Source organism: Oncorhynchus tshawytscha, linkage group LG31 (genome assembly GCF_018296145.1).
Source record: "Oncorhynchus tshawytscha isolate Ot180627B linkage group LG31, Otsh_v2.0, whole genome shotgun sequence".
NCBI classification, from domain to species: domain Eukaryota; kingdom Metazoa; phylum Chordata; class Actinopteri; order Salmoniformes; family Salmonidae; genus Oncorhynchus; species Oncorhynchus tshawytscha.
The window spans coordinates 8,361,849-8,380,778 of record NC_056459.1 but is presented as its reverse complement, the minus strand read 5'-3'; the positions used below and the strand labels follow the sequence as shown (position 1 = coordinate 8,380,778).

General features: G+C 42.9%; 1 protein-coding gene across 8 annotated transcripts; it reads right to left on the bottom strand.

The window, feature by feature from the left end:
• Positions 1-432: 432 nt before the first annotated feature.
• Positions 433-13,014, bottom strand: LOC112229804 (bromodomain-containing protein 2). 8 transcript variants are annotated; one of them, XM_024395868.2, is made up of 12 exons: positions 12,495-13,014; positions 6,947-7,253; positions 6,520-6,657; positions 6,096-6,243; positions 5,565-5,755; positions 4,811-5,296; positions 4,542-4,670; positions 4,195-4,410; positions 3,534-3,808; positions 3,057-3,382; positions 2,683-2,811; positions 433-2,422 (listed from the first exon to the last, which is right to left on the bottom strand). In XM_024395868.2, exons 2-12 carry the CDS (start codon positions 7,214-7,216, stop codon positions 2,301-2,303), a joined length of 2,430 nt encoding a protein of 809 aa, XP_024251636.1. In that variant the 5' UTR covers positions 7,217-7,253; positions 12,495-13,014; the 3' UTR covers positions 433-2,300. The 8 variants fall into 8 exon arrangements, with proteins under 8 accessions (XP_024251636.1, XP_024251631.1, XP_024251633.1 ...); XM_024395863.2 differs by having other exon boundaries at positions 10,718-13,013; XM_024395865.2 differs by having other exon boundaries at positions 433-2,419; positions 10,718-13,013.
• Positions 13,015-18,930: the final 5,916 nt, after the last annotated feature.

Here is an 18,930-nt window from a genome sequence, read left to right as displayed (position 1 = left end):
GGCAGCTGGTGGGAGGAGGCTCTTCCATTCATTTCAGCCCATCCTCCTATAGCTCCTCCCACCAGCCTCCACTGCTACACACAAGCCTAAGACCACAATGCCAAGCGTCAGCCGGAGTGGTGTAAAGCCTTCCCAGAAGAGTGGAGGCTGTTATAGCCGCAGGGGAACCAACTCCAAGATTAATGCCCATGTTTTTGGAATGAGATGGTTGACGAGCAGGTGTCCACATAGTGTATGGGTCTGTTGCTCTCTGACAGATATGAGAATAGGCCGGCACACATGTTCTTCACTGACTGCTGCCATCTAGTGATCCATGTCCTCATGGTAAGAAGTTGAACTGTTGAAAACAATTGTCACTAATAAGTGAAAGCTTCTCATCCCTGTATCAAATCATTCCATGGACCCATTTTCTTGATCAAAACAGACACAAAGTCAATGTTAAAGAGCTCTTTCTCTCTCTCTTTATTTTTAGAGGTGGACAGTTCAAAGTATTTTTTCTTAGAAAAGAAACCGAACACAAGAAACAACCACTCAATTGTAGGGGGAACGACTAAGAGAACAAAAGCAAAACAAGGAACCTCAGTGGTAGAAACATGCTCCACACTTTAAAAAAAAGTCTAAGTCTTGCCTTTTTTCCTTAAAGCTGTACACATTTTTGCTTGTAGTTTTTGTCATTATTACCAATATAACTTTCTCCATTGCCTTCAAGTAAATGCAATAAAGATTCCAGGATTCCATTCAAATCCCCGGGAAATAAATAACTGATAACACAAGTACAAAATCTAAATTCTCAAACTATTATATATAAAAAAAAAAGCTTGGTTCTTAACTAAATCAGTTTAGTACCTCCGAATCTCATGAAGCATATATACAGCTTCTGTTAATCGCACTATGAGCAAGGAAATGGTCACTACAATCTTCTTCCCAAACCAGATTTAGCTAAATTGAATAAAACATCCAGCTGCCAAAAAGTTAAAAGGCCAAGTAGTTAAAATAAATAGTGTGGTTCTGTGCCGCAAAGCACTGGTATGGCAACGGTATGGGAATCACATCTGGGGTACAAGGAAGGCATGTCAGCACCCCACTGAACCGTACTAAGATAAATTCTCTCTCTCTCTCTCTCTCTCATATATATATATACATATATATATATATATATATATATATATGTATATGTATATATATGTATATATATATATATCAAATTTAAAAAATTCCCCCAGACAAAGTGAAATGAAAAGGTGAAGTCTCAATCTAGTCATTGTGCACTACCCATGCAAGTTCAAATGTCTTGCAAGAGAGATGTGACCATTCAGTAGTCTGTAGACTTCACTAGACAAATCCTAGACGTATCCAATTGACGGAACAAAACAAGGGAAGAATCTGTTTGTGTGTGGGTAAATGTTGAATGGAGACATGTCCTCACAATTTATTTGCAGGTTGGTCACAAGAAGATAGAAACACGTCATTTACAGAGTGAAAAAAATAGGAAAAGGTTAGTTTGCTTAAACCAAAACGTCTCATTAAATGTGTACAACGGACACCCCTCTCAAGCTGTAGAAGTACATGCGTATGTTGCGGTCTTGATGCTCTTCAGTTTCTCCATGTGTGCAGTTCATACATTTATACTGAGCCACGGTGCTTTACAATGCACAATGATTTAAACAACCTGCATCAACAAGATGAACAACTAAGCAGGACTGTGTTTACTGTGCGAGGCCGTGCCCCACACATTCTCACACACACTTTGCCGTCTATACAGAAAGACTAAAGCCAGCCTTTCCACACCTTTCTCCCCACATTTGAGGATTCCTTAAAATTCTTCTTTATAAAAGAAAAATAGATATTTATATATTTGTACACAGTATATACACAGTGTGGCGAGAAAGACATAGTACAAGATGATCCCAGAGTTCTGGACCCATCCACCCGTCTCGCTTTCTAGAGCCTGTAGAGATCCTGCCGTCTTTCTAGAGCCTGTAGAGATCCTGCCGTCTTTCTAGAGCCTGTAGAGATCCTGCCGTCTTTCTAGAGCCTGTAGAGATCCTACCGTGGGCACTTTTTCCAATGAGATGATGCATCATCTCTCTGTCAACCCTCTAGGTTTCTAAAGCAATGAAACAACTCAATATTTCTCCATCCACTATTTCTGTTGGGTTTTGCTTCTCTGAACACAGGGAAAGCTTTCTCTTAATTCCAGGTCAGTTCTGACTATAGTCTGATCCGCCTGCGGCTCTGTTAGCAGTTCTGCACTGTCCTATCCGGGGTTCGCGGGATCCAGGCCCGTCCTTCCGGAGCATTCAGTCCGAGTCACTGGTGTCAGAGGACGACGATGAGGAAGAGGAAGAAGAGTCTGAGCTGGAGCTGCTGGCGCTGAGGCGAGACGCCACGGCATGGGGCTCCACAGCACTGGGCTTCTCTGCTGAGCGATACACACAAGATAAAATACTTGTAATATAATGTTAACATAACCCACACGTTTTCCAAAGACCCGAGCTGATCTCGTTCAGAACTTTTTCATGACATGCTATGTAGGTCGACATGGCCATATGCTAGTGAAAATGTACTGAGCCAGTAATATTTAAATACATTTGGGCTTGTAGTTTCACACCTCTATGCATGCTCTGAAATGAGTTGTCATGTCTACTCTGTGGGCAGTGATCCAGATTTATTCCGACTCACCTTTGGTTTTCTGAGGCTTCTTGCCAGAGTTGAGCTGCCCGCTGACATCCAGCAACCTCTGCTCCAGTTCCAACTGCTTCTCCAGAGCCAGCTCCTCCCGGGACTTCCCTGCTCCACCTTTCTTCCCTACTAACAGAGAGGAGACCGGGAGGTTAGATGATGCAATGTCTGCATTCACCAACCGATCCAAATAAACTGGAGACTAAGTCACTATAATGCTACCCAGTGAAATCTTGGGAACAGGGGAAATATTTATGACATTTGACCAAAATTGTGACAGAAAAACCCTATGGTTGCGCCCATCCAGGGACACATAACAGGGACCAGAGAAGATTTGAAAACAGATCTGGCACTACATAGGAAAGCTCTCTCACCATAGGGTTTGCGAGGCTTCTTGCGGAGGCAGGTCATAACGTAGCGTTCCAGCTCACGCAGCGTGGATGGCTTGAGCGTCTCAAAGTCGATCTCGATCTCTTCTGGGTCAGTGTCGCGCAGCGATGGCTCGCGCGCCTGGATGATATGAACCACGCGGCCCAGCTTCTCCCCGGGCAGCTTGTTGATGTCCAGGCTGAGCTGGCGCTTCTCGTCGTAGCTCATGGGCGACACCTCGTCCTCCTCCTCTGAGTCGTAGTGGGGGAGCATGGCCGCAGCGCTCATCTGGTGCATGCTGAGCATCACCGCCTGCGACTTCTTGGAGGACCTGAGGGTGAAAGTGTGATTTAATGATTCAATCCTGAAGGTGCACATGTTGTTTATGTCAGGAATACTTTTGGGGAATTTTTATAGCATGGAGACAATAAATCATATCATGACAGAGAGATGTTGAAGCGCTGCTAGCAGAGAGCACTCACTTGCTCTTGTTGCTCTTCTTGCCAGTGCCCCTCTTGCCCTGTGTGGAGCCCCCTTTGCTGCTCTTGGTCTTAGGTGTCTTCGGCATCTTCGACGTCTTGGTGACCTTGGGCGTTTTGGGCGGCCGGATGGGCATATCCTCTTCGACTGGCACCCGGCTTCCCCGATGCTTCTCGGGCTTCTTCTTCTTCTTCTTGTCCTTCTTCTCTTTCTTCCTCTTAGGCTTGACGATGGGGCCCTGGGAGAGTGCGGCCAGTTGCTCATGAACTGCTTTCAGCTGATGGGACCGTGGAGAGGACATGGTCAGTGACTGTTGTGGCAACCACTTCCAGCTAAGGTATACAGAAATACTTTTGCAAAACGTATGTGTGTATATATATATATATAAAAAAAATACACACTGTATATAAATACAAAAATCCTATACATGACTTTTCCTAATAGCACTGACTTTGCTGACAGCTACTTTATTGAAGAAAAATGTACTCACTATGACTGAGAAATGGTTGTCTCACCCATCTAGCTATAGATGAATAGGCTAACTTTAAGTCGCTCTGGATAAGAGCATCCGCTAAATGACTAAAATGCCATGTATTATAGTGAGCATGCAGTGTGATGGTGTGTGTGTGGTGTTGCGGTGGACGCAGGGCCGGGTCAGTCTACCTGTGTACACACCTGTTCCTGCAGCTCGGCCAGGCGGTGTGCACGCTCCTCCTCGCTGTCCGAGCTGGGGCTGCTGTCGCTCTCGCTCTCGCTGCTGGGGTCGCTCTCAGACGAGGACGAGGAGGAAGAGGAAGAAGATGAGGAGCGTCCACCCATGGAAGCGGGAGGGGCCGCAGGCTCGTCGGGCATCTTGGCAAAGCAGAACTCAAAGACGTCCTGGAGAGGGGGAGGGCTATATCAGACCAGCGCACTCGTGTCCATTCGGCTGTATGAAACTACTGTGCAAGGCCATAAAAACTCAGCCAGAAATAGACATATCTCCATGCGTAAAATGTGTTGACCCGTACCTGTAGTTTGCGTGCCATGGTTACCACGTCATGGTCTGGAGGGTTGTACTTATAGCAGTTAGAATACATTATCCTGACGTCACCGGCAAACTGCTGGGCGTCCCGGTACTCTCGACTGTCCATTTTCCTCTGCAGAGGGAGAGTGGAGGAAGTTAACATCACATAATTACTGACAAGTCTACCTTTATGGTGCTTGATGAAGCTGTGATGTACAGCCCTACCTAGAGTCCATAAGGATTACAAAACAGGCTGTGTGGTAGGGCATGTACCTTGATGGTGCTGAGGTCCATGGGCTGCTTGATGATGTCGTGGTAGTCGTGTAGGCCCAGCATGGAGGCGTCCACTGGTTTGTAAAAAGGCCAGGCGTACGCCGCGTGTTTCTTGGACAGCAGCTCTTTGAGAATCCCGTTGCAGTACCGGAGCTGCTGGCCCAGTTTGCCTCGTCGCACCGGCTGGAGCTGCACCGAGTCTGGCAGGTCTTTCTTCGGGGGCTTGATAGGGCGCCCGCTGACTCCCCGCCTCCCTGCAGCTGCTTTGGCGCCCGCCGTGCCTCTGCCGCGGCCCATACCAATACCAATACCCATCCCCATGCCGAGGCCCAGGCCTTGGCCTACCCCCAGCGAGGTGAGTGTCAACGGGGAGTCGGGTCCACCGACCATGCCCATGCCAATCCCGCCAACGCCCATGGTGATGGGTATGGGCATGGCCATGGTGGTGGGGGTGGTGGTGTCTGCTTTCCGCTTCACTCCCTTTTTCTGTTGGAGACGGAGACACAGGGGGTCTTGTCATTGACCGAACAGCCTGCCATTTCAGATAATTGTAAACAACAATGTCAGATGATGTCACCAACTGCTGCCCTAACATTGTCGCAAACACTTTGATCAGTAGGTACTTTCATTTACAGTAGCACTGTCAGCTGCAAGGCCATAAGGTAAAGTTGTACAAAATTAGTGTAGTTTAGGGGTAAGTGAACAGTGCACAGACAGTAGTTGACAGTATTTGTGTATCGACTGCTGCCCTTACCTTGGCTGTGGGCTGTGTGGGGGGTAAGCCTAGCATAGCAGGAGTACTGTGGAGGGTAGGAGGTAAACTCTTGGCCTGGAGTGTCTGTGGAGGGGTGGAGAGCAGCGACTCCGGGGTGTCCGGCGTGGGGGGAGAGTACGCGGACTGGGACACTGCCGGGACCTGGTGAGCAGTGGTCACTCCTCCTGGTACTGAGGCAAATGAAGAAAAATGTATTACGCATGGGAGATTATGCGTATTCACGTGGTCCTGTGTGGCTCAGTTGGTAGAGCATGGTGTTTGCCCATGCCAAGGTTTGTGGGTTCGATTCCCACTGGGGCCACCCATAAGAAATATATATATATGGATAAAAGCGTCATGTCTAAATGGCGCATATATATATATCATCTGAGTCAATATCAAAACAGAACACATTTCCCCCAAAATAATCATACAAAAAGTATCCCCCCCCCCACCCAAAAAAAACAATCACACTCAAAAACATTAATTAACCGTACACAAACAGAATCACACAACCCCCCTCATGCTCACCTGTGGGTCTGCGTCCTTTGCCTGGCTTGCCCGGTTTGCCCCGTGGGGGAGGAGGGGGCAGTTCTATCTCCTCCTGGGGCATCTGGGCAACCTTCTGAAGGAAAGCCTTCTCCAGGGACTGGGCCATCAGAACAATGTCATCTGTTGGCTGGGAGACAGTCACCATGGAAAAGCTTCAATTCGGCTGGAGAATACATGTAACTTCCCTAAATAAGATGTGAGATCAGCCTCATTTCTACCAGACTGTTTATTAGTGACATATCTCTGACAGCTTCCAGGGCTGTAAAATATAAATAGATAATGGGGACAGTGAGCTTTGTTACTCAACTGGAGTTTTGACTCCCTCTAGTGTCCAGCCAGTAACCTCAGTTGGTCAAATCCTTATTTCTGACTGAAAATGTTGTGGTTACAGCATGTCACACACCTTGTTGTAGATGTAGCAGTTGGTGAACATGGTGTTGAAGTCCTGCATGCACTCGCTGGCGCTGCGGTAGTAGTTGTTCTCCAGGCGCCTCTTGATGGTCCCCATGTCCATGGGCTGTTTGATGATCTTGTGATAGTCCTGAGGCAGAGAGGAGCAGGTTTACTTAATGCTGCTCTACCGATAATAAGTACACTGAGCTCTACAGACCTATTCAGTACTGTATTGTCTGCAAGCTTAAAAAAAAGCTTCTGTAAAACTTCCCAACCTAAAAGATGAAGAATTCTAGTTGGTTCTGAAAATGGACATCCTAATATGCAAACAAGATAACTCTATTTGAATATCTATAAATAGCCACTGTTGTCAGTCTTATTTTAGCTAAAGCACAATGTGACTGGGCTCTCTGGTAGTGGCTTGCAGGGACACTCACAGGCAGGCTGAGCTTGGAGGCGTCCACAGGCTCATGGAAGGGCCATGCGAAGTGGTGCCTCCACAGGGACTTCATCATGGCTCTCTGGAGGAACTGCAGCTGGTTGGTGGCACGGCCCTGCCGGTTGGTGTCGTACACTAGGGGCCGTGGTGACCCAGATGGGGGCGCTTGCCCATGGGGGAGCAAAGGCGGGCCCTCGAATCCCTCAAACAGCAGTGACGGTTTCCGGATGCGCTTGCCGGGGCCCGGAGGGCCCTGCTCCATCGTCATGACGCCCTGCAGGCCTACGTCGACCCCGCCCAGGGAGCTGTTGACGGACAGGGAGGAGGGAATAAGCATAGAGCAGTGGGGCATAGAGCAGAATTGGGAGGCGGAGAAAGGAGGGGGTATTGGATGTGACACAGCAGCCTTTGTAGAGCTAGCCTTCTACTTAGCTAGCCCTCTCTAAACGTTTTAAAATGAAGACAGGTTAACAAAAGTGAGTCATGCGCCCTCACCATGATTCGGTTTCAGTTGAGCTGAGTTAGTTACGAGCCACAACTGCCTCATCAGCATTGTCAAAAACTAGAAGATTAGCCTCAATACCCGTACCGTCACAGGCTGTAGAAAATGTGATCTATACAGCAAGCTGACACTGGAATCTGGGTGTGGTTTCAGGAGTTCTTGGACAGCTGGCCTCAGGCAGGCATTTGTGTGGTTCACTTTACGAATTGCCAAAAAGCTTATGCAATAAACCAAGACAAGGAACCCAATGACTGATGAATCATTTGTACCGGCCGTGGTTTAGTGCCCCTGGCTGATAATCTGTGGGCTGAAGTGGTCTCAACGGAAACACAAATCTGTTAAAACTGTGATAAGAGCCTGGCTGGACATACACAGCAACAGTGATACTCATAGTGAACATAAATTAACATACAAGCAGCTTGTTAATTGAAATGGTGGACTCGATTGCATTGACCATTGTGTACTGGTGATATGATCCCATAATCCCACCATTATACACCCAGAGGCTTTGAGGAGAGCAATGCTACAGAAAAAGGGAAAGCCATTTGCATGCATTTAACTGCCCATTGCAACGAAGCTAACAAGTCTGTTCCATTGGATAGTATGCTGGTATAACCATGGTAACTAGGCACTACCCCCCCCCCTCACCAACTACAATAGAGGCAAAGTAGAAGTCCAAGTCTGCAGTCAATTGTGGTGTGTACATTTAGCATTGTGATCAAAATACAATATGTACGTGTCAAAAGAAATCTTAAATCGAGGGGCTCAAGAGTGCAGTGATATCTTCAATCAACTCACAAGTTACCTTAACCTGGTTCAAGTGCCCTATGAGCAGAATGATTTACATACGCCATACCCCTGAATGAAGGGCAAGTTTATATACACGAGTAAAACAGTGCCAAAATGTTTTGATTTGTATTCCATGCCTTGTGAGTATTAACTGTGTGTACATAGTTGACCAACTATTTAAGAGTGCAGTTTGTTGGCAATTAGAAGCCACTTATAGACAAATACTCTTTGGTGCTTTCTTCATAATGTTACCAATAATGAACTTCCTCTATACAGACAAGCTAAGAAACATGGAAAAGTTCAGTGACACAACTGGGTGCCATGTCTTATTGTGCTTACACCAGATGATAGGGAACAGGGTGTTCTTGGGACAGGAAAGCAGGGGTTCAATATTTATTGCCAATCCCCAATACTCAAATAAGATTAACCAATTGTGGTTTGTTTGGTTGAGCCAATTCTCTAATCTCTATATAGATGCCTAGTCACTTTTTACACACATCTCTACCTCAAATACCTCTGCACATTAATCTAGTACTGATACTCCCTGTATATATTGACCGTGTGTAATTTACAAAACCGTATTTTTTTCATAAACTTAATCGTTGGGAAAAGTACACAAGGCATACACCAGTAGAATTCGGCACATGTGATAAATCTATTTTATGCTCAAGTGAATATCAAAAGAGCAAACCATTCCATACTGTAGTCTGTGCGTCCCTTCATTCAGGACTAGATCAGTTGGGCTGCGTCTTCCTCATAAGTGAACACCGGAGACTATTTGAGCAGAATGTAATATGCACCTGTGCTTACCTCAACAGGAACCCCCAAAAATGAGTAACACTATTGCTGCACAGTGCCCGTTGGAGGTCATGCTGTCATGATTGTTCCATTACCAATTCTACAAAATGAAGACTTTCAGAGTTTCTTGATGACAGGTAAACTTGGGGTGTAGCCTATACTGAGCAAGAGGACAACCCAAGTCAGAGATAACCCCTCCCCTATATACAGTTTAATATCAGCTGTTATTCAATGATACAAGTTGGAAAACACATTTGACATTTGATGTACTTTATTATAAAAGTTTGTTTTTAACTCAAAACACTTACGCTGAGACTTGTCAGCAACAAAAAAACGTATAATGTTATAATTGTACATGTGCAGCACTACCTTTAAAAAATAAATGTGGGGAAATGGAAGACCACCATTGAGAACGTTGCACTGGACTAGTTCACTATTATGTGAGCAGTAATATATCACTGTCAGATTACAAACGATGTCCAGTATTGTAGTAACATGGTGACATACAAAGTACAACAAATATATTTAAATTGCAGGTTTGGTGAGTGGAAAGGTAAGTGGACTGTGAGGCCATTGCAAGCAACTGATGGGTAACTATTTCCGTCCAATTAGACACGTGACTTGCACACGCTGTTAAAAATACCATCGCATGGGCCTGGCATTAGGCGGAAATGATACAGAAAGACTAAATTATCAGCACTATTACATAACCGAAACGCAGCTCTGAAATGTAACGTTCACTAAACATTTCTCGTGTCCGCAAAACAAATTGAACTAGCCGGCCGGCTAGTTAACTAGCTATAGTTCCCCATCCAAATACACGAGACCGAGGCTCTCCAAATAGCCCCAACAGGTAAGGATAGCTAGCTACCTTACGAGCTTACATTGGCTAGCCAGCTTAACTAGTTAAATAAAGGTCAAATACGTTTTTTAAAAATAAGCCTACCAAGCCACCACAATCACTAGCTAACGTTAGCCACTACTGTGTTGTGATTAGCAAAACGTACGCTTTTACTCGACGAGATGGCTAGTAACGTAGCTAAGGAAAACTTTCGCGATTTAGCTACAGTAAATCCATGCGAATTTGTCAACTTGACCTAGCGAAAACTAGCTACTTGTTAGATCGCTACCAAACAGACTTATTCGCAAGTAATGGCCGTCTGCCGTACCCGTAGCTAGCTAACTGACACAGCAAGCTTATCCCCATGGTAGCTAGCTAGCGCGGTACCTAAAGCAGACTCCCTGGCAAGCAATAGCCGTCTGCAACTAACGTATCTAGCTGACACGGCAAGCTTATCCCCATCGTCGCCAGCAATAATATACAGTCACAACGTGAAACTAGTTCACTTCTTACTGGGCTAGGCAAAACTACAGCAAGGACTAACTAGCCGAGACGCTGGGAAGATGGCGTCGGTGCAGCAAAATGTAAACGACAGTCGTCCCAATTAAGTGTTATTTTGCAGGTTGACGAAGAGTGGTCATATCCTGACAAAACGTCCAATATATAATTTTTCATTGCAAAAAATATATAAACGCTCTACGCCGGCTGAGCAGTCTTTGGATGTACAGCCAGTGTACATGTCGGTAATAAGAAAACATCGGTTTATGAGTTAATGCAAATCTTAATGCAACAATATCCTGTCAGATCGCAAACTTAAAGTCAATTGTTCCGATCGGTACCTGTCATGGGGCGGGTTTATGGCCGTCTCCATCAGGATTGATCCGGATTCTGTTTAAATACCAATATTCAAGTTCCTGCTTCGCCCGTCCTTTCCTCCAGCCCCCACAGCACTAGACTGACCACTGCTTCAGCGAAATGGCAACTCACGTCTACGCCCGATACTTTATAGACCAACCATTCATCCTATTGGATGCGGTAACTTAAGACTACGCCCCGTATTTTCTATTCGCAGTTGAATACGTCCGCCAGAGTTAGCACAGCCCCCCAAATAACTTTGTTTTTCTATTATGCTTTTCATCCAACCTATTCGCATATTGTTATTGTCAATCAAACAAAAATCTCGTTAGCACTGACTAGACCTCCCATCACTCAAAAAGTGTTTGTTTTTTTTGTGGTTGTTTTACGTAGCTACTATTTTACCAAATGCGACATCCCAAAACCCGCCCTTTCACTCATCAAATTACATTACGTCAACGTGGGCAGAGCAACGATAATGATTGGTCGCTGAATCTCTAGCGCGAACTTCCAGAGTAAACAGAAAGCAAGCCATTGGTTAGCGAGTCCGGTCACGCGTATCTATCAGATGCCAAACGTAGGCCGAGCGCTCAACGACACACACTTCTCTCCGAGTAGCCGCATTTGAGTCCTTCCCAAGTGTTGGAGCGCCATCTTGAAGTGCAAAGACTGCACACGAACTTTACTGTCTGCATACAAATTATTAGCCTATGAGATGGTGTCACAATGTACAAGAAATACCACTCCCTGCATTGAAACAAAGGAAGATCATAACGCCTAGTTATAAACTACTCGTATACCAAGTAAGAGCCACGTGCTGTTTGACCTAGCTACATTTAACCAAGATGACAATTTACAGACAACTGAAAAAGGCTATCATTATCCAAGGCCTAATATTTCAGAACTTAACAAATACATACCATACTATTAGTGGCTTAACATCTGATGGATAAAATACCATAACTCGCACTGAAGCTGGGGTTTTTAAATGGCTTACAGAGGATAAGGCAAACTTCCACCCTAAGCCAAAGTGGTAAAGGATATTGCCCTCCATTGAATGACACAGCATTTCTCTCAACTCTTGCTGAAATGGTTATCAAAGTAGATAAGAGTTTCGGATAACAATCACTTTTATAATAATTACTATGAGACACTTCAAGCACAAAGGTTGCATCGGTTTTAAGAATTTTAGAGCCATGTTGCTCTGCTTCAATAACACCCATGTAGGCCGCATCCACGATTTGAACACTTCAACTAAATCGTAATTTATAAGCCTTACAATCTCCCAACATGAGCTGCCCAGAGAAAACCCAAACAGAAAACCTACATTCAGACAAACTAAATCCCCAAACAGTTCCTATCATATACCGACAACATACTCATTCTACCAAGTCCACGTGCAACAAACTACAATGAATCAGCAAAATGCCAACCTTCGATAACAAAATAAACTCGTAAAGTAGTTAAGAGCTGTACAAAATGGTTCCCTAATGCTAATACCCATCCCCCACACCAAGGTTACACGTTCTCTCCAATGTCACTGAACTAAATTCTCACGATTTTCAATATATACGGACAAAAATTATACATTTAAAAGCCTCTAAATACAACGAACATTGAATTAAACCATGCATTGTTGTTCTTAATCGTGAGTAAATATGAAGGAAAAAAATACATTTTGCAAATTGATTCCCAGGGTTACATAAAAATTAACTACTAAATATCTCGATTTGTAAATCCATTACGCAGAGTAAAACTTTCCTTCAAAAATATCCTTGTCCTCCACCACGATCGTTTTTTTTTCAACACATTTTCCTCCAACATGTCCGACTTCTTCCTCATTCAATGAAGTGGGGGGAAGGGAAGTCATGTGATAAATAAGCTAATGGCGCACTGTTTGCCAAAGGTTGGAGGCTACCCAACTGCTCCAGGAAAAAAGATATTGATGTATCCGGATTGTCATCTTGCCGTAACAAATTATATCATTTGTCCACATGTTGCTGTATTAAAGTTAATTAGACCGTATAACTTTGCAAAATCCAGAACAAAGAGCATACTTTCGTGTATCACAGCTTTGCACCGATTGGACAAACCCAACCCACGTGGTGCGGCTTGGATTTACAGAAATATTGATTGAAATGTTTCCTTGACGCAACTGCAGTAATCCATGCAAGCAAACAATATCAATTTCCAGTCTCAACACGACCCTTATATTTGTTAGAACCGCATATATTCTTGACAAAGCTCATATTTCGGTTGCAAGCATTGTGGCTTCCACTGCGACATCAAACTGCGCATGCGTTAGATATGGGTGAGCCTATTTGGGATATTGCCACTATACAGAGTAGACTCAATTCTAAATTCATTTTCTCATTTGGAGAAGACAGAGATATTTCGTTAGGAGCAGAGGATGGTATCTGATCCTAGATCTGTGTTCACTCAGGAAACTTCTACCTTGAGCTGTTACTGAATAAAGATTATTATCAGAAGATGAGTATTTGTGATGTATTGAAAATGTCAATTAAAATGTTTCAAAGAAAGAAGATTCAAGTAACTGTAGGCTAAACGTTATATGATTGTGGGAAATTATTGTGATTGTGGGTAGTTGTTTAAGACACAAGTGCAACTTCCATATATGCAGAATTTATTTAGTCTCCAAACTACAAATAAATATAACGTTACATTGTTATCTTGCCGCAACCTCAAAAGTCTATAGCATGACAGGTCAGTAGGCTATGAACCACAAACGGATATATCTAGTGGACATTCTGACCAACTTGAGTTGGCCATTGTGGTGTGATCTAATCAGGCTTCCAACAGAGAACAGAGTGTCCTTTGTGCTTTCTCAGGACTTGACAAATAGGACTTGCTGCTGAAGTTGCACGCTCACACCCCACCCTCAGTTCACAGAGCTCACTCAGAGGAAGACGTCTCTGAGTCACCAAAGCATTCGGCGCATGAGCCGTGTCACATGATGATTTGGTCAGAAGAGAAGTGGTCGCTAGGGAAGCTCTCTCCACCGCGACGCGTCATTTCTTTCACTGGCGAGCCATCCTTGGCAACAGCCCCACTTGTTTACTGGCGACGCAAGCAGAGTAGTGTGAAAATACAAGGGAGGGTATATGAGCGTTCATGACTATGGAAACTTATTTTCCTCCTTTGCGTTTGTTGAGTGAGACCCTCTCTCCCTCCTTTCACATTCTATGAATACCATGAACAATTACTGTTATGGCTTAAATGTTGTGACTTCATTTGGACTACCTAATAAAACTTGGTATAGGCCTTCTACATTTATTCATTTGGTCCCTCAGGCACCTTGCATTAACTGACTGTTTGTGGCTGTGTATAAAACAAAAGCTGCATTGCTTTAAGGGGTGCTTAAAGTTTTGGACTTGGTGGGCCAAAATATAATCTGAGTGGTGGGCCCTGAGCTGAACAAATAGTTATGATGTATTTAGCTTTTTAGGGGCTTTAAACAACAGCTTTTTAGTAAGCAATCATAAAATCACACTTCAAACATGAATCAAATTGCAGCAATATAACTTGATACCTATAGCACATTCTGATTACCGGTATTAAAGATGCATTAAAAAAAAACATTCATACAGATCGTAAGGATAATAACTTGAATATTTTTCAAATTACTTGAATATGGGAAAGGTGTAACAATTTCTATTTGCCGCAGTAAAGTATCTGAACTGCATTAGAAAAGTATTGGAAAGTTCAGGAAAACATCAGGGAAGCTCATCAGGCAAATCACCCCTAAGTGAGATTTGATTGGGGGGCACAGCAACCACATGGGCAAGACATCTTGAATATTACATTTAAAAAAAACTTTGAACAGTAAATTGAGACCGCATCTGACTTCAAATCAAACACCAGGGGCTCTCCGTTTGGTTGGCCCTACTCTATGTGATGTTGTTTTGACAACCCTGTATTTAAAACAGGGCTCTGTTCTAATGCCACAAATAGTGTATCTCTCAAATTGAAAAGCCTAGAGTGCATTTTAAGGGACAATTTCCCAGACACAGATTAAACCTACTCCTAAAAAGTATGCCCAATGAAGAATCTCTATTGAAAGTGCTTTTAAGTACAGGAATATACTCAAGGTCCACGAAACCAGCCATGTGTCTGAACCATGGGCTCAAACTCTAATTCTAATTTAGAACTAATTGATACTCAAATTATATAGTGTAATGTAGTGCCGCACGGTTTGTACAAATGTGTCCAGGCCTCTAAAACAGCTTTGTAATTATGCATTCATACTCTAGAAAGGAAGGCAGCATCCAAGAACGATGATTAGCATCTGAATAGAAGTTAGTACTTCCCTTAGATGGTTACTCCAAGGTGTAGAGCACTCCGATTTTGGAGTGTTCAAGAAACAGACACAGTTCACTAAAGCTTTTTTGAAGAGTAACTATTTTACAATGTAAGGAGCTACGTCTAGTTCAACTAGAAATGTAACTACATTTTGCAGTAGCTTGGTGGTAGTTGAACAAAAAGCTAATCTTGGTAGTCTTTTCAGTAGTTAATTACTTTTTCTAACTACTGGAACAACACTACTTTTTTTTGCAAAAAAAGAAAAGGAAATGTGGATGGAGTAGATAAGAATTTCCTTTCTTTTTCAGCATCAGACCTGCCTAGTTCTCACTTGAAACATAGTTTATGTGTTATATAGGCTAAATTACATTCTGTTATTAACATTGACGTCAGAGTGATCTGTTCTTGCAATTTGTAGTCTATGAAATTTCACATTTAGATATGATAATTTATCACAAAGTAGTTTGGATGTAGTAAACTACTTTTTCAAAGTTAAGTCAATAATATCTTTCTTACTGGTAGCTTTAGTGTAGCTTAACTTTCTCCAGTGTGAAGACATTGGTAGCTTGGGAAACTATATTTTCAGAGTAGCTTCCCCAACACAGCTATTTTATTGGGGCTAAATAGCTCAGTTGGAACAGAATGTTACTGAAGCTCTAAAGGACCCTGGTTACACCTGCAGCCACAGATAAGAGCTTCATTAGTTATCACTGCATTGAATGAGATTAAGATTCATTTGTCCTGTGTGGCTCAGTTGGTAGAGCATGGCACTTGCAACGCCAGGGTTGTGGGTTTGATTCCCATGGGGGAGCAGTAAGAAAATGTATGCACTCACTACTGTAAATATCTCTGAATAATAGCATCTGCTAAATATGTCAAATGTATACTCCCATAGAGAATCATCTGTTTTGCAGCACACTGCATGTCTCATACACACAGGTACACAAAACAAATGTAAGATACCAGGTAATGTAGAAAAGCACCATTATTTTATTTGACTGGTTTCACATGTACATCTTATTTTCGAGTGTAGTTTAAGTTTTCATTCAGGGATAGCTCAAGTTTGCTCAGATCACTTGTGTGTTTGAATCAGTGAGGTCTAGTCAATGACTGATTTCTTGGGAGGGGCTCGACTGGTGCTTCTCAGGGTTGTTGAAGGCAGAAAGATAGTGCTTCAGCCTGATGGCCTACAAACAGGCCGGGAGGTGTGAATGGATGGTATGCCATCCCATTGTGTCACCTTCCCTGTTTTTCCGCTCCATAGAATGACATGAAAACAACAAGGGAGCAGCCTAGAAATGCACTGGTAAACAACTCTTCACAATTCTCATATCATTCTCTCATTGCGATTAAAGCTTTTCTACAGGAATAGTAGAGTGGTGTTTTCATCGTGGAGAATGAGTCAAAGTAAGTCTGAAGACTTTTCAGATGTTTAAAAAAAAACCTATACCTATCAAACTGCTGTGTTTATATACTTTCACAAAAGATAAGTAAGCTCTTTGACCTGTTTTGTTGACTGTTTCGAATCAACCAAAAATCCAGTTCCACTCTGATGTACCACTTCAGAGGTGAAGACACTCTGAGATAGTGTTGATTCTGAACATCTTTCATTGTTGATTTGACCAGTACCTGCCAGACAGAGCAACCTGGACTCAGAGCTAGACGTAACATAGTACATGTAAATCCGGGACAGTGGAAAATGTTACATTTCGTATCGGTATGTATTAATTTTGGGATGTCCGTCATCCATTCGTAACGTTAGCTAGGTGACTAACGTTAGTTAGGCTACGGGTTAGTGTTAAGATTAAGGTTCAGAGAAGAGTTAGCTAACATGCTAAGCAGTTACAAAGTAGCAAGTAGTTGCAAAATTGCTAATTAGTTAAAATGGTAAAGTTGTCCGTGATGAGACTCAAACACGTAACCTTTGGGTTGTTAGATGTTCGCGTTATGTGACCGACAGCCTTGATATAGCAAAATTTGAAATTGTGTTTTTTTTACATTGGATAAAAGCACAGACAGAGCTACAAAATGGTACTGTATATCAAGCACTGCATTTGAGGAAAAATGGGAAATTAATTCCGCTTTGAAAGTTGATAAACTTGTAACCCCACTTTTGAGAAAATGGCCCTTGAATATTTTGGTACACCTACCGGAAAGCTCTTCTTTGTCTACACCCATTCAGCATGGTTCACACCCTTTTAAGCCAGCTGCACACATCTCTTTAAGGATTCACATGTGACGTCATGTGCTAAACAGTGAGTAGTGTAGTAAAGATGAAGACTAAAAGTGGTAAAAGTAGTAGCCTACAATAAGGAAAAATTCCAGGTAAACTGAAAGTGTACAGATAAAAATGTTTTATAAATATTAGATGACGCTTACCCAGACACACTTTGCTAAATTGATGGGTCTTTCTCAGAAGGTTTAAACGGTACAGCGAAATGGTTACTTGCATAGTAGCAACATCAAAATAGATTGTGTCAATGTAAAGAAAAAATAACAGGTGTCAATGCCAGTAGAGAAAAAACAAAATAATATACAGCATGTACAAGAACAATAATGATATCAGTGATATTGGTGATAGATGAGGTAGTTATATGCATACAATCAGGGGTAAAGTGGCTGAGCAGCAGGATAAAAAAATAAATAGTCACAGCAATATATGACATGTGTGTTAGGAGAGAGTTATGTGAATAGAGGCACTGCAGATAGTGCTGATGACTGGGAACTGGACCCCAGTGATGAACTGTTCCCTCTGAACCACGGATGAACAAGGGAATCTATATTCGGAGAGCCTGTTTCAGTACTGCCCTTGACTTTGGCGCTTGGCATGTGATGTCCATAGCCTCTTCGTTGCAAAACTCCCTGATCTTCTCAAAAAGATAAGTTTGTCTAGCTGTGTCCAGTCCAGGTGGTGCTTGTACAGGCAGACCATCTATGGGAGGAAGGATGTCAGTGATGCTCCTTGGCGACAACAAGACCAGGCTCCAGAGCATTGAAGCTGTAAAACAGGAAATTAAAAAAATTGAGAAGACATTACAACCTTGCATAACATTAATTCACGTCCCAAGTTTAGATAAGAAGAATAACCTCATACAATGCAATGAAAATTATATTCAACTGAAGTGCTGGTACTGCTTGACCTGTGGCAGCGGCCTGAAGTACAGAGTCAGGTGTTGTTGCCAGCCATAGCTTTCCACCAGCACCCTACCATCCTCCAAATCAAATCACATTTTATTGGTCACACATACATGTTTAGCAGATGTTATTGCGGGTGTAGCGAAATGCTTGTATTTCTAGCTCTGACAGTGCAGTAGTATCTAACAATTTCACAACATGTATCCAATACACACAAATCTAAATAACACAAAAACATTTCTGGGCTAATAATGTAAGAAATAATACATTAAAAAAACGTATAATACATAAAAAAGGTTTCCTAAGAACTAGAAGCACAGCAGCCCTGTCTGTTCGCGCCATTTTCAATAGGCTGACAGTCCAAACAGCTAAGGGATGTTGACCCCTGTCACAGTGCTGTCCTTCACAACATCAGCAATCTCAGACAAAGTGTTCACTCTGGTCTTTCTGAAGCGCTGCTTGATGTGGCTGAAGCACCAGTCGGGTGCAAACTTGATGGGGTAAACAACACAAGAACATTAAGGTAAATTAAAATAAATTGTCTCACACCTGTCAGTCTGTCTTTACACAGCTCAGTGATATATATATATATATATATATATATATATACACACACACACGGTTGGGTAGGTTACTTTCTAAATGCAATCCGTTACAGTTACAAGTTACCTATCCAAAATTGTAATCAGTAACGTAACCAAACTCAGTAATGTAATCTGATTACATTCAGTTACTTTTAGAT